The sequence below is a fragment of the Stigmatopora argus genome, chromosome 17 (assembly GCF_051989625.1).
Source record: "Stigmatopora argus isolate UIUO_Sarg chromosome 17, RoL_Sarg_1.0, whole genome shotgun sequence".
In the NCBI taxonomy this organism is placed as follows: Eukaryota; Metazoa; Chordata; class Actinopteri; order Syngnathiformes; family Syngnathidae; genus Stigmatopora; species Stigmatopora argus.
In genome coordinates, this window is record NC_135403.1 from 6,466,839 (window position 1) to 6,482,462 (window position 15,624).

Below are 15,624 nucleotides of genomic sequence, written 5' to 3' on the forward strand. Positions count from 1 at the left end.
AGCTAACAAAAAGTGCGTGATGCGCCTGTGGCCCGAGAGTGAGTAGGAAGTTACAGCTCGGGTGTCTTTCCAGTCTGATCAATGCAGCTTTCATTCTCCTCCGCCGGGCCGAGATGGAAGTCGTACAAAAGAGGCGCTGGTACTTCATGGCACTTGTCTTCCTCCCTTTTCTTAAAGGTAGGGAGTAAATATCTTATATTTTGTGGTTTTTATTAGAGTATCTAGTAGTAATTTTGTATTATGACTAAAGCACATTATGAATTTCATTTTAACTTTGTACAGTTCTTATTTTCCTTTCATCATTGACTTGTCTGAACATTTTACTTTTTGGAACTTGTGGGAATGAAAATCGTAGATAGTTTTTGGAAAATTGTGTACTACCACTATTGAACTTTTTATAACGTGCCAACTCATTTGCTCAAAGCTTCCGATGTGCTTTTTTTTTAAATCCTGCTGGGGGTAATAACATGAACAATTAATACACACTTCTGTTTAATGTTATATCAGTAAAAGCAACTATGAGCTCAGATATCAGTGTTTGTAGAATTATGTTTGTGCCATGTCAATTAAGGTTAAATGGAGTTCACTATTCGATGAAAACCAACAGGGGAGCTGTTCACAATTCACAAATTTACGAATTGATTGATTTTTTTAGGGGGGGAAAGGGACCCAACGTCTCATTTGTGGCATCTTAATGGCAAGGAACTTGCTTTGAAATGTGGGTAGAAATTATATTTATTCAGAACATAATCCTGTCAAATAGGAAACAGTGGTTTTATTGTAACGACCATCAGCATTGTAAACCTTTGAAGCAGGGGTGTCAGACTCGGGTTGGTTTGCGGGCCGCGTTAACGTCAACTCGATTTCATGTGGGCCAGACCATTTTAGATACATTTAGATTTATTTTATATAAATGGATTAAAATCCCTGAATATTCATTTTTTTCATAGATCTAAAACAATGTTTATTGTAGCTTTTTTTAATATATATTTTTAGGTTTTACAAAATGATTTTTGAACTAAAAACAGAAAAAAATGGATTAAAAATTACAATTAGTGATTTAAAAGGGGGAAATCAGGAAATTTAATATACATCTATACTCTTCATTTTAATTTGATCCTAAAACAGAAAGTCGGCACTCATGATTTACTTTCCCGGGCCATACAAAATGATGTGGCGGGCCAGATTTGGCCCCCGGGCCGCCACTTTGACACATGTGCTTTAAAGTGTCAATTGGTTACAGATTTTTGCTATTCGCTGGAGGGCTTGGTCGCTGTCACGCATATATTGTTTGAGAACACTGTGCCGTCTTAAGATACAAAATGACATCAACTAGTTAATGCCTTCGCTCCACCCCTGATGGTCCTTCTATTGAAATGTGTGTTCTTCATTGGCCATCTGCTGCTGTAACTCTTGATCCTTGTTTCTTTTAATGTAAATATCTCCCAGCTCTGCATATGTGGGAACCTCTTTGAATAATTGAAAAAAACAATCTTTAAAATAGCAGTCTAAATTAATAGCGAGTGATATTTTCACTTTTGGGGACTTGGGCTTCCAGCTTTACTAAAGTTGTCATCTTTTCAATGCCCCAAAAAAGGGGTTTGCGCAGATACTCCTCCGGAAATAGAGACGATCACGATCCACCTACAGGAGGGGATGGTCCTGGACTGTTTGTGCCCCTGGGATGGAAACCTCACTATGGTGTCATGGACTAAAGAGCCAGAAAGCAATTCTATAGCTGTATTTCACCCAGAGTTCGGAGTAGCCACCACTTACCATTACAGGGACCGGATTGAGTTCTTGAGAACCACACCTATGGACGGAAGCATTTCCATGAAGAATGTTACACACCAGGATATTGGGGTGTATCACTGCTCTGTTCAGACTTTTCCCCAGGGCCCCTGGATCAGGAATATTGAGGTGGAGGATTTAGGTAGGTGTTGAATCCATTCTTTACTTGAAATGAGAGATTTTCTGTGATTGCACATTTTTGCATCGAGATCCAAGTAACCTAATTTTGAGAATCTGTCAATATAGTCTGGATCTAATTGTTTGTAAATGAATTAATGATTAATTTGAACAAAGATTTTCCTGCTGGTGGTTGCTCAAAATATGCAAATGGTAAATATCTGGGTATTGCAGACATCACGAGGAAAGGCAATCTGGGATAATCACATTTAATTGGCTAAAATAGCCCTGGCATTAATAATGTAATTAATATACATCTTTCTCCACCATTACATCTTAGAAAATTGGATTACTGTATTTCTCGCACTCTAAGACGCAACTAGAAGACTTCGATTTTCTCAAAAGCCAGCTGCGCCTTATAGTCCAATGTGCTTGATATATGGATCAATTTTGGTTAATCATTGTATGAAATTCCCTTTAGCACAGCTCGAGTTGATGTCTAACACAATTCCTAACCACTACTATACTATTACTACTACTAATACTACTACTACAGCTTCATCTAGTGCAGGGGTGTCAGGCTTGGGTTGGTTCGCGGGCCGCTTTAACGTCAACTTAATTTCACCGGACCATTTTAGATGTAATATTTAGATTGTTTTTTTATAAATAAAATAAAAGAACTGGATTAAAAGCCCTGACTATTCAGTTTTTATAGATCTAAAATAATGTTTATTTTAGCTTTTTTTAAATATATTTTTAGATTTTACAAAATGATTTTTGAACTACAAACACAGAAAAAATTGATTAAAAAATTACAATTATTGATTTAAAAGGGGGAAAATCAGGAAATTTAATATACATCTATACTCTTCATTTTAATTTGATCCTAAAACAGAAAGTCGGCACTCATGTTTTACTTTCCCGGGCCACAAAAAATGATGCGGCGGGCCATATTTGGCCCCCGGGCCGCCACTTTGACACGAGATCTAGTGGATATTTCAATCCCCTACTACTATTACCACAGCATTTTATAATCCAGTTCCCTTTATATATGAAACTCATTTTAAATTAGGTAATTCATTGAAGGTGCGCGTTATAATGTGGGAAAATTTGGTATATATTTTTTTCCCTGGATGCACATAATAACGATGTCTTTCTTGAAACTTCTATACTGGGCTTGTGAAACAAAAACAAGTTTTTAACTCCACTTTTAAAATTTAAAGTAAATAGGTTTTAGACATTTTAAAGCAATCTTTTTCACACAATGACAAAACTATGAATGTAACCGGAAAGGGATGTCTTTACTTTCACATTTAGTTTTCTTTTGATATGCTTCCTCCTGTGAACACAGATGAGCCTCCACAAGAAGATAAAGAGGACAGCGTTGAGGCCATGCAGGTAGACACGTATATGACAGCAGAACTCAGCAGCAACCTAACGCTTGAATGCAAGCGCGGGGGCAACAGCACGACCGTCCACCAGGCCGTTGTGGAGCATATGGCGCCCGGTCAATCGTGGGTCATCATCGGCATATGCAAGCAAGTGGAGGGCGGTGTCCTGATTGAAGACTACGGTGATCGTGGTCAGGTCAACTGTCAAGACAACCTGGATGTTATTCTGCAGCTGAGTCCTGTTCTCAAGGAAGATGGCGGCTACTACCGCTGCAGCTACAGCACGGACGCTGGCTTGCAGACCAACACCTTCTTGGTCACCGTGCCAAAAGGTTGCAATTCTCACATTCTAATCCTTTAAGGCAAGGGTGTCAGACTCGGGTTGGTTCGTGGGCCGCTTTAACATCAACTTGATTTCACGTGGGCCAGGCCATTATAGATATAATATTTAGATTTTTTTAATAAATGGATTAAAAGAACTGGATTAAAAACCCTGAATATTCATTTTTTTATAAATCTAAAACAATGTTTATTTTAGCTTTTTTAAATATTTTTAGATTTTACAAAATGATTTTTAAACTAAAAACACAAAAAATGGATTAAAAAATTACAATTATTGATTGAAAAGGGGGAAAATCAGGAAATGTAATATACATCTATACTCTTCATTTTAATTTGATCCTAAAACAGAAAGTCAGCACTCATGATTTACTTTCCCGGGCCACTCAAAATGATGCAGCGGGCCAGATTTGGCCCCCGGGCCACCACTTGGACACATGTGCTTTAATGCAATTGCTCAAAATTTCCCAACCAAGCAGATTTCATTGTGCTCAGTCAAATGTGGCACATAGGCTGTTGAATCAGGACAAAAAAACTGTTTGATACTTCCCAGCCCAAGAAAATGTCCCTATCAACAAAAACAAAATAAAAAGTCATACACTGTAATATTTAGTTGGATCCCCTTTAGCTTTAATCATAGTACGGTTTGGCTCTAACATTTTTGGAAGAAGCTTATTCTAATCCATTCATTTTCCATACCGCTGATCTGTGTCAGGGTTGCAAGGGTGCCAAAGGCTATCCCAGCTGACTTTGGGCACCAGGGGCCCTGTACAAATTTGTTCCGCCACTCTGGAACAGTGTGAATCTGGACTGATTAGACCACATGACCTTCTTCCATTGCCACAGAATCCAATCTCTAACCCACATGTGTCAAAGTGGCGGCCCGTGGGCCAAATCTGGCCCGCCGCATCATTTTGTGTGGCCCGGGAAAGTAAATCATGAGTGCTGACTTTCTGTTACAGGATCAAATTAAAATGAAGAGTATAGATGTATATTAAATTTCCTGATTTTCCCCCTTTTAAATCAATAATTGTAATTTTTTAATCAATTTTCTCCGTGTTTTTAGTTCAAAAATCATTTTGTAAAATCTAAAAATATATTTTTAAAAAGCTAAAATAAACATTTTTTTAGATCTATAAAAAACTGTATATTCAGGGCTTTAAATCCAGTTCTTTTAATCCATTTATATAAAAAAAATATATCTAAATATTATATCTAAAATGGTCCGGCCCACGTGAAATCAAGTTGACGTTAAAGCGGCGCGTGAACCAACCCTAGGGATGTGCTGGAGAAAATTTTGCTCAGCGTTTTCATTCTACCATCATCTTGGTGAAAAATATAGTACACCACGGGATGGAAATTAACATTGTGACAATGCATATGTTAATAGAAATAATGTCACCATGAATGCATGCAGTAATCAAAAGCGATCGAACTAAATTATTAGAGTGTAAGACCAATTTTTTAATACAGTATATCTCATTTTTGACAAGTGTTAACTGTTCTTTCCATTTTAGGTGGCTTCAGCCTGTCTGTATTTATGATGTATGTTTACTTGGCGATTGGAACTGCTGGACTAATTTTACTGACTGCTCTTCTCATCGTCCTGTTGAGGCGCAGGTAAGAGTGCGCAGAATAACGGGTGGGTGAAGTATGGACTGAAGTCCGTGTAAAGTGAATATAGAATGTCTTTTTACAGAGTTTGTGGACAAGCTTGACAAATTCTGGAAATTGTAACAATTGTAGAAAATGAGGTGTGTCATGAGGAAATGGCCCGTTAAACTGTAGTCATCACTGAAATACTTTCGTGCAGGATGTTATCAGTTTAGATAGCCATGGGGTTGGATTTAGCCCCATAAAATTATCACCTCCAAAATTGAATGCTTGAGCTCAATATTTCAGGATTACATTCATTTTGGTCTTTGCATGTTTTTAGCAATTATCTTTAAATATTAACATTTGTTGAATTGACATTTTTGAAATGACCTTTTTAAAAAAAATTATTTGTTACTTTTTTGTTATTATTTTTTTTATTAATTAGCTATAATGATTTTTTCCATTTGATGGTCGGTAGCAGTATTGAAATGTATAATTGAATTGCCATTGATTGATTTTGAACATTTTCATCCCTGATTCATTTGATGTCTATGGTGAAGATTTATTTTAATTCAATTTATTTTAATTACATCATGTATGGCAGCAAAATTTCTCAGAAATTAAGATATCCAATTAATTAGACATTTGATCCACTGTTAATTTTGTTAAAAAAATATTCCAGACCAAAAATGCAATTAAAATGTTTAAAATCCTAGAATTACTTGATAATTAAATTAAAATGATAAAGTGAAATTATTAAATATTTAATTGTTTATTTTACAAATCAAATATGTCCCTTAAACACAGCACCCACCTTTGGTTGGTTTTTCTGTTAAAATGGAATAGAGAAACTCCCTGACATGGATCATTTTGACGCAATGTATCTAAAATGCAAATACATATTCTGATCAAAGTTCATCAAATACCACAGAAAGAAGAACAGACGAGAAGATAGCAGGGATAAACTGCACACATCTTACCCACCGGTAAGCTCTGCACCGCAAAAAAAAAAGTTGATTGATAAACTTTTGATTACATTGACCTTGTATTGTTAATATAAACTACAGTTTAAATTTTTATGATATTTTTTTTCAATGCCAAATGCCACATTTCACAATTCTATCATACTTTCTTTTACTATCCAAATTGCCACATTTGCTTAAGAACTATCCGCTTGGCAGAATTGATTAAAAATCAGTTTTAAAGTGGTATAAGCATTAAATAACATTACTTTTCTCCATGTTTTCCCTAGAGTTGGCGGCAATGGTGGGCGAACGAGATTTGCGGACAAGTCTACTGAAACGTGGACTACGTGGAATGACGCCGCCGTCTCGCTAGTTCTTCTTTCTTTCACAGAGATCAACAATACCATTAAAAGATTCACCACACCTCTACTTTTGTCTTTTAATTCAAGTGTGTATCAGTGTCCATCTTAAAAAATCACACTACTCCTACACGAGAACATTCAAGTTTATTACCTGTCATCAAAAAACATATTTACATGAGTGAAAACTGCCACATCATGAAAGTGCTACCGATGTATTTTGATCACACATTAAAACCAACATGACAGCTATAGATTTTCATAAATAAAACACACACGCGCGCCCACACACAAAGTGACACATAATGGGAAGGGATGTGGAACAATTAAGTGCTTGTACATTTCCATCATGTCCTATAGACTTTGTTTCTACACCAACTAAATTATAACATTCAAATAAATTGCCACCAAAGGACAAAATCTTGAAAACATGTCGTCTTTTTCCGGATTTTGCACAAAAAATATGATGTGCCAGCAGGTGTATTACAGGCGAGACGGTGCTAACTTTCATGTATTCTTTAATAAACCACAACAAGGTTACAAGAGGTCTCAATGGGTCTGAAGGCACTTCTTACGTGAGGACCGAAAAATGGAAAAGGGAGGGAGTGAGTGTCCAGCAAATCAATAATATTCCATTTCATTTTTAATATACTGTCTTGTTCGGTTATATTTTTTAGTATCGTGTTGACTTGGTGTATTGATTGGTGCAGTTTGGGGGGAAAGTGAACTGAAAACTGAAGAATCAATATGTTTTGTCATGTAAAATCTTAATTTTAGGGGGAAAAAACGCTACTTTTGTTATAGACTACATTGTGGATATAAATGCAGGAAAAATTGCAATAAATGTATAGTTTTTCTCTAATATTTGGATGTTAAATCCTCGATTAAGAGTAGGAGTGGGCAAATTGTCAAATTTCCTTGTTTAAATGACATAGGAGAGCCCAATCATTGCTAAAAGATTTATTTTTTAATTGTACATTAAATGTTTTAAACATACTATGAAATATATTTTATAAATTAGAGTTAATGTAGTTGTGCATATTTAATAAGAAAGCATATATTTCAAATGAGAATTATTGGACGGGGTGTTAATCCAACAAAAATAAATAAAAATGTGTTGATCAAAATTGGGGATTCATATTGAAAAGTTACTGGAATAAGTTTGATATGTCTGCTACATTAGACTAGTTTCAAACATTCTGAAATGAATACAAAATAAAAAAGGACCTTTAAGACGCAACTGCTGCCGTTAAACGATGTACAAAACAAGGTCGAGACATTTTGAAAACCAATGAAATGACGCCGTTGATTCATACAGTTGTACACGTGAGACAATTTGAGTCTCCAGTGTCCTCCTCAGTCGTCCACATTCGTCATTGGAGCGGCCTTCTGTTGCAGGTGCTCGCTCGGCCACTAGAGGGCGAACGCTGCCTGTGTTCTCCAGTCTCCTTTTCCGCTTCCCTTCCGGCCTCGTGGGACAAGAAGTTTGGGAAGGTCTGAGCTCGAGGGATGAACGCCATGGACAAGCTGCTCCCTGGGAGAAGAAAAACAAAACAAGGAGAACGTGGATCCTGCTGCTGCCTTGCTGAGGGAGTTCGACGTGAGGTTGGTTCCCGCATAAATCAGACGTGAATCCAAAATAGTATTATTTATTCATCATAATTACAGAGAACACGTTTGAAATTTTAAAATTGTTTGATCATTTAAAATGATTCATTATAAATGATGGTTCATTATATTATTTTTTTCCCTGACATTCTAAATTACTAAAAATATTTTTCTTTTATTTGATTAATTAAAATAAGCCAACATGGTCATAATTATTTTTTTTAATTATGAAAATTAACAATTTTATCTAAAATGCATTAAAATATTAGTTACTTTTTCTTATTAAACAATTTTATATTTTTATTATTTTATGTATATGTTTATTTTTATTTTTAATTCTTTATGTATTTTTTATTTTATTTATTATTATTATTAAAACACAATCAGATTTTCACATCACGTTTTCTATTTGCCTGGTGTGCACTGATATTTGTATTTATCTCTTTTACAGAATTTTTAATCAATCTCAAAGGGGAAAAGCAATTTATTATAACTTATTTTTTTGAATGGTGAAATGGTTCATTATATTTTTTAATTATGAAAATTAACAATTTTATCTAAACTGCATTAAAATATTAGTTATTTATTAAACAATGTTATATTTTTATTATTTTGTGCATATATATATATTTATTTGTATTTTTAATTATTTATTTTATTTATTATTATTATTAAAACAAATCAGATTTTCACATCATGTTTTCTATTTACCTGGTGTGCACTGATATTTTTATTTATTCATTTTCACAAGGAAAACATCTCTTTTACAGAATTTTTAATCAATCTCAAAGCGAAAAAGCAATTAATAATAGCTTACTTTTTTTAATGGTGAAAACCTTTCCCTAATGATGACTATAATTATGCCATACAAAACAACTTGATTTATGATATTAATCAAATTATTTTTTGTTGTTTTTTAGTTTTTTAAATCACCCACTGTGAATGCACAGTTAGCACGTCCGCCTCATAATTCTAGGATCAAATGTTCTATCCTAGGTTGGGACCTTCCGATATAGAATTTGCATATTATCCCTATGCTTGCATGGGTTTTCTCACATGACTTCCTAAACTGGCACGCCAGATTAATTGTTCCAAATCCTTCTGCGGTAGAGGCGATAAATGAGTGACTCAATTCTGTATTTCCTGGCATCTTTGGCCAAACCCATTTAAAAAAGAAAGCAAATCCCCTTGATAAATAGCTTTTGCTATGATCCATGCCGTCAGTGGCAGATAAGTCTCATCACGCTGGCTGGCCCTTTGAGACCTACTTCCTTGCTGTGAAATCTCCTGCTATCGGTCCCGCCTGATCAAACTAAGTGCCCCATTAAAGGAAAGCAGGAAGAAATGTTCCCCACAAAATATGCAGAGAGAAAGCGAAATAGAGCACAAATAGGGAAAAAGACACAAGAGGATTTGGTCCAAGTCCAGGTAAACTAATGGCAATTGTTCCTCCGACACCTCAATTCTGAAGTAGTTTTCATTATAAATTGCAAGCATATTTGATGGAGTTGTCAATTCAAACATTGCCTTGAGCAGGTTCATTGAAGCTGAGAAATAAACAAGTGTGTGCACTGCCTTAATTAGTCCTCTGGACCTATTTAAAAGCAATCAGAAAATGATTCAGCAAATTGCCTGTGCTGATTGGATATTCATCTTGTGTGCAGCAGTGCACTACCACACAGCTGTTTCTGTCCAAAAGGACTGGGGACTGCTTTTATCAATGATCAACCACAATCCCCAATGTACAATATTGAGCCTGAGCCATAAGCAGTATGTATTGTACCTAGGTGTTGATATAATTTAACTGGCATTAGATTAATAGTTTTGTTTTGGTCATTTGTATTTGCACTGTATTTTTCAAACCAAAAGTCACAACTAAGTATAAATAGCGCGATGCAAAAAAATGCAGAGAAGACAAAAAAAAAAATACCGGAATATAAGTCACAGTTTTGGGTTGTATTTCTTGCACGCTACACCCTCACGCTAAAAACACATTTTTCAAAAGGCAACGGAAGCAAAACTGAGTTCGGTTGTACTTTATTTAGCCATTTTACAATGTCCAAATCCATCGAAGTCCTCATTTTCTGTGTCCGAATTGAAAAATTGTCCAAATGAGTCATCGAAAACGCTGAGTTTTATACGTTCGTCCAGGCGGCCACAATCCATTCGCAAATAGTAGCTAGCTGGTAGCTAGCGTAACTTTTCCAACGGTGCTTTGCATGCTTCGTCAAGCTGTATTGATGTCGATGTATACAGGCCACAATCCATTGGGTGTATTGACAAAAGAACTACATATCCCAGCAGTCACTGCGCAGTACTTTGTCTACGGGAAAATAGTAGTCGGTGTACCCTATCAACTGATTCATTTTATTTTATCGTGATAACAATTTTAGTATTGGTCCATATATAAAGCGCACTGGATTATAAGGCGCCCTGTCTATTTTGGAGAAAATTTAAGACTTTTATGTGCACCTTATAGTCGTGAAAATACGTTTAAAAAAATCGACAGAGTAAATGAACAATAAAAGGCACCAGAGTTTAGATATATGTACATATGGAAAAAAGTGGGGTTTATTGTATGGATAGAATACAGGGAATGTTTCTCTAGATGTTCTAAATTTCCACAAGTTAACTACCTACCACCGGCGACTCATTCACTAAGCAAAGAAAGAAATGGATCTTGACAGTCGGAAAAAGAAGCAAGAAGAGCACGATAGTGACAAACCTGCTGCCCTCACCTTGGTAACTGTAGAGATCCCCCACGCTGTTCTGCCGCGTGATGTGCTGCCAGTAAGCGCTGCGGGGCAGAGAGATGGACTTGCTGAGGGTCTCCGAAGAGTGCACCTGCAAGGCGACGGACAAGCAGAGTGTCATATGCTTCTTCTCGCTCACTGCAGGGTAGCTCGTGTTTTGGCAAACAAGAAACACATTGAATATTGAGGAGCGCAGGATGAGGCATACAAAGTATGCAATCATGAGAGGCCAGTTGATTTGGAAAAAAAACATACAGTGGTACCTCTACTTGCAAAATCTTCTACATACAAAATTTTCAGCCAATCCTTTCATATGCAAATTGAAAATGAGATCCAAGTTACGAAATCCCCCAAAACGTAAATACATTTCCTGTATCTGTTATTTTATTTTGAAATTGTCACGGTAGCATTGCGTTGTGCTTGGCAATCTCTGTTGTCTTCTTCAGGTGATTGGAGTGGATTACGACTCAAATGAAGGTACTTAATCAAGGTACTTAATTAGATGGACACAGTGCGGGGGTACTCGGACGTTTGGTTGCCCGGACGTTTGGTCGCCCGGACGTTTGGTCGCCGGACATTTGGTTAGCGGACGTTTGACAACATGACAGAGAGTTTACTGTTGAAACCAGCTCTCAAAATTATATTCATGAGAGAGAGTTTATTATCTAAATATCTACTGTTGAAACCAGCTCTCAAAAATTATATTCACCCGGGCGACCAAACGTCCGGCGACCAAATGTCCGGCGACCAAACGTCCGGCGACCAAACGTCCGGCGACCAAACGTCCGGGCGACCAAACGTCCGGGCGACCAAACGTCCGGGCGACCAAACGTCCGGGCGACCAAACGTCCGGGCGACCAAACGTCCGGGCGACCAAACGTCCGGGCGACCAAACGTCCGGGCGACCAAACGTCCGGGCGACCAAACGTCCGGGCGACCAAACGTCCGGGAGACCAAACGTCCGGGAGACCAAACGTCCGGGAGACCAAACGTCCGGGAGACCAAACGTCCGGGAGACCAAACGTCCGGGCGACCAAACGTCCGGGCGACCAAACGTCCGGGCGACCAAACGTCCGGGCGACCAAACGTCCGGGCGACCAAACGTCCGGGCGACCAAACGTCCGGTCACGGTGCTTGGCAATCTCTGTTATCGTCTTCAGATGATTGGAGTGGATTAGGACTCAAATGAAGGTACTTAATCAAGGTACTTAATCAGGTGGACACAGTGCGGGTGGACTGACGTAACATTTAATAACAAGACCACGAAATGAAGCCTTCAATATAAAAAAATGCAACACCATAACAAGGAAACTAAACTTGCTGGGCGAAACACGAAAGGAAAATGAAGCACACCAACTTTAACACAAGCCAAATGCAAAGAAATACTCTGACACATCTTGACAAGACACACACGGTTTGAAGACACAGACAGGAGTTGACAAGACAGTTAGAGACACCTGGGTCACACGAGGGAAGACAAGGAGGAAAGACACAGCAGGTGAAACTGATGGGTAGCCACATGGACAGGACACACAAGGGAAATGCCCAAACTACAAAACCCCAACAAAACATGACATTCTCCCTACACTTCGCTGGCCTCCCATTGGCTGTCTCACAACAACAACAACATTTGACCGCCGTACGAGGAGGACGACGACTCCTTAGCATGGCCTCTCTGTGATTTCAAAAATGAGGTCATCACTGAAGAATGGGATGGAGAGACTTGCGCCTTTGAATTATTTCTGAAAAAGCAGCTATGTAATGTTAAGTTGTTTTGAATTCATAATTTGAAGTTGTTAAGTTGTGTGTTTATGTGCATGTGTTCAGGTGCTTTCTCTGTTTCCTAACACCAACTTCCTCTTTAAACTTATGCACCTGCATGAATAGAAAATGTTTTTGAATGCTTATTCATTTTAATTCATTATTAAATCATTTTCTCTCATTCTTGTATGTTTTTCACATCTTTCATAAAAAACTGGGACACTCATTTTTACAGGGCTTAGTTCACCTGTGTCAAAGTGGCGGCCCGGGGGCCAAATCTGGCCCGCTGCATCATTTTGTGTGGCCCGGGAAAGTAAATCATGAGTGCCGACTTTCTGTTTTAGGATCAAATTAAAATGAAGACTATAGATGTATATTAAATTTCCTGATTTTCCCCCTTTTAAATCAATAATTGAAATTTTTTAATCCATTTTTTCTGTGTTTTGAGTTCAAAAATCATTTTGTAAGATCTAAAAATATATAAAAAAGATCAAATAAACATTGTTTTAGATCTATAAAAAACCTGAATATTCAGGGCTTTTAATCCAGTTCTTTTAATCCATTTATAAAAAAACAAAATCTAAATATTATATCTAAAATAGTCCGGCCCACGTGAAATCAAGTTGACGTTAAAGCGGCCCGCGAACCAACCCGAGTCTGACACCCTTGGCTTAGTTGGTAGTTTTTTTGAGGACCGTAGAAGGAATTAGAGAATTTACATGTAAAATACTGCTATTTGCGAAAAATCCAAGTTAAAAACAAGCTCTGGAACTAAGCAATTTCGTAAGTAGAGATGCCACTGTATTTGAAAATATTCCCGAATGGTAGGGTCCAAGTTTACGGCCATATAGTCAAGGCTCATCAAACACGACACAAGCGCACATATGGAAAGAAAACTGATGATTGAAGGACAAGTCGGCAGGGTGTCCAAGGACATAAGTAGCCAAGCAGCAATGATACCGTTTTTTCCAGTCTATAAATCACACTTTTTCCATAGTTTGACTAGGCCTACAACTTGTGCTGAATTGCGACCAACTGTATGATTTTTCTTTTTTCACATTGATAGCCTGCGAGAAGGGCGCTTTAGGCAGTCTCTCTACTTCTAGAGTTATTGGAGTTGTTCAAGAGGGATACTGAAAATGAAGACAGATGAGTTTGGTAGTGATTTTTAAGGGTGTAACAGTTCTCGATGTAGTAAACCGTTTTGGTTTTGCATGTTTGGCTGGGTTCGTTTGTGTGCTATTTTGCCTATTGCTTACATTATTGCTTGTTCATTATTTTATAATTGTTACGATGGTTTTTCTTATGTTTTAATGTCATGCACTCAGAGTAAAATGTATTTGAAATATAGTATAATTGTTGATAATAATATACTGGGCACTTCTATAGAAGGCTTTAGGGTATAGTGGTTTTGTGGCAGGCAAAATCCACCGATCAATCACGTCAAGTGCTTTTAGTCAATCAATCACCTGTGACTTTCAAGACATAGATACAAAAGAAGAGAACAAGAGACTTCTACATAAGGGGTGGGGGAGTAAGAAAACTACATATAAAAAGCACAGAAAAGATGGAAGAAATGGTATCATACATGTGGATTATAAATAGCCCAAGATAAAAAATGCCCAACACAGATGGGGGAAAAATGTATAAATCCAGTAAATTATGTCATTTTTGTAGGATTTTTTTAAATATTTTAATGTAATTTTTCTTTTTCCTTTTTAAGTGCTTGGTTTGGTTAATTTAGGTGCAAAAAAGGCAGGACAAAAATATTTGTATGCTTTTACTTTTAAATATGTAAACAATAGGAAATTCATTCATTCATTTTTTGAACCGCTTATCCTCAAGGGTCGCAGGGGGGTGCTGGAGCTACCTATATTTGGCTTTATTCAACAGACTGCTATTATACTTTAGCTCTATCTTATGCAAACACCTGTGAACATTCGCCTTCCTCCATGTCAGAATGTTTCACAAACCTTGTGCAGACCACTGCTGTCTTTGTACCCTTAATTGGATTTTTCTTTTATGTAGAAACAAGGAAAAAAAATGCTAAAGATTTGTTGAATAGCTTGGGTAACAGTTAAGATTTTTTACATGTTTGGCTGAATTTAAAAGTAATTCCAATTAAAGAATGGAAAGAGTCACCGCCAGTTTTTAAGACTGATTTTTACAGTGTCAGTATTGTCACAGTCATAGCTGGTCTCCTATACTTAGTCTTTAAAAGCCTGACGGCCTCTCAATCCTTAAAAGCAAACTCAAATGGGCCCTCTTTGACAAAGTTCATGGTCAGGGATGATTCATAGTCTTATTACTGCCTGTTGAATGGAAACCAATGACATTATTTTTCTTCTGATTCTCATCATATCGAGTGTTCGGTTTTGAAAAGCCAAACTTTGCCTGGCGTTGATTGTTTTTTCTCCTCCTCGGGTGGTTTTCATTCAACTGTCAGTTACTTTTTCTGCCTTGACGATTCTGGGTCACTTAACTCTAAACCACCACCACTAGTAGGTGTCCATCCCCTTTGCATTGAATCAATGAGCAAATATATGAATATACACTACCTGGGAGCTTTTCTCCATCTCTTCCATCATCCTCTCATGCTGCTGGGCAATGGCCAGAGTGGCCGAGTGGACACGCTGATAGATCATCTCCCCCTCTCGTGTCTGGAACGTGAACAAGCCTTCGCCTGTGTCGCACATCCTGTGCCCGGAACAAACACACACTCAGACACAAAAGCGAAGTAAACACACTTTGACGGGGCTCGCTGTTCGAAGCACACGCTTGGCTGCATGTTTCCAGAGAGACGCTGATGTAAGAGCACGCACACAGGCATGCATGACTGCACTGAGTTAAAATGTCGCCCAATGGCTTCTGCAGTATATGATACCTGGGAAACTTTAAAAATCACTTTCATTGAGAAGTTGTTGTGTTTCTTCCAAAGTACTTA

General features: G+C 37.4%; 2 protein-coding genes and 1 long non-coding RNA gene across 3 annotated transcripts in view; 2 read left to right on the top strand and 1 right to left on the bottom strand.

The window, feature by feature from the left end:
* The first annotated feature begins 32 nt into the window (after nucleotides 1–32).
* On the top strand, nucleotides 33–7,097 carry cd226 (CD226 molecule). Its single transcript, XM_077624814.1, has 6 exons — nucleotides 33–177; nucleotides 1,598–1,933; nucleotides 3,260–3,631; nucleotides 5,156–5,258; nucleotides 6,166–6,220; nucleotides 6,487–7,097. The coding sequence occupies exons 1-6, from the start codon at nucleotides 114–116 to the stop codon at nucleotides 6,532–6,534; spliced, it is 978 nt and encodes a 325-aa protein (XP_077480940.1). The 5' UTR covers nucleotides 33–113; the 3' UTR covers nucleotides 6,535–7,097.
* A 647-nt stretch (nucleotides 7,098–7,744) lies between these two features.
* The window catches only part of dok6 (docking protein 6), a 43,663-nt gene continuing 35,783 nt past the window's right edge, over nucleotides 7,745–15,624 (bottom strand). The window contains exons 6-8 of the mRNA XM_077624812.1: nucleotides 15,239–15,377; nucleotides 10,905–11,010; nucleotides 7,745–8,092 (exon numbers count right to left, since the gene is read on the bottom strand). Of these exons, the coding sequence (XP_077480938.1) occupies nucleotides 7,932–8,092; nucleotides 10,905–11,010; nucleotides 15,239–15,377 (406 nt within the window). The 3' untranslated portion in view covers nucleotides 7,745–7,931. The remainder of the gene's footprint in view (nucleotides 8,093–10,904; nucleotides 11,011–15,238; nucleotides 15,378–15,624) is intronic.
* The window catches only part of LOC144092051 (uncharacterized), a 90,850-nt gene continuing 83,178 nt past the window's right edge, over nucleotides 7,953–15,624 (top strand). The window contains exon 1 of the long non-coding RNA XR_013305962.1: nucleotides 7,953–8,163. This is a non-coding gene — a long non-coding RNA (uncharacterized LOC144092051). The remainder of the gene's footprint in view (nucleotides 8,164–15,624) is intronic.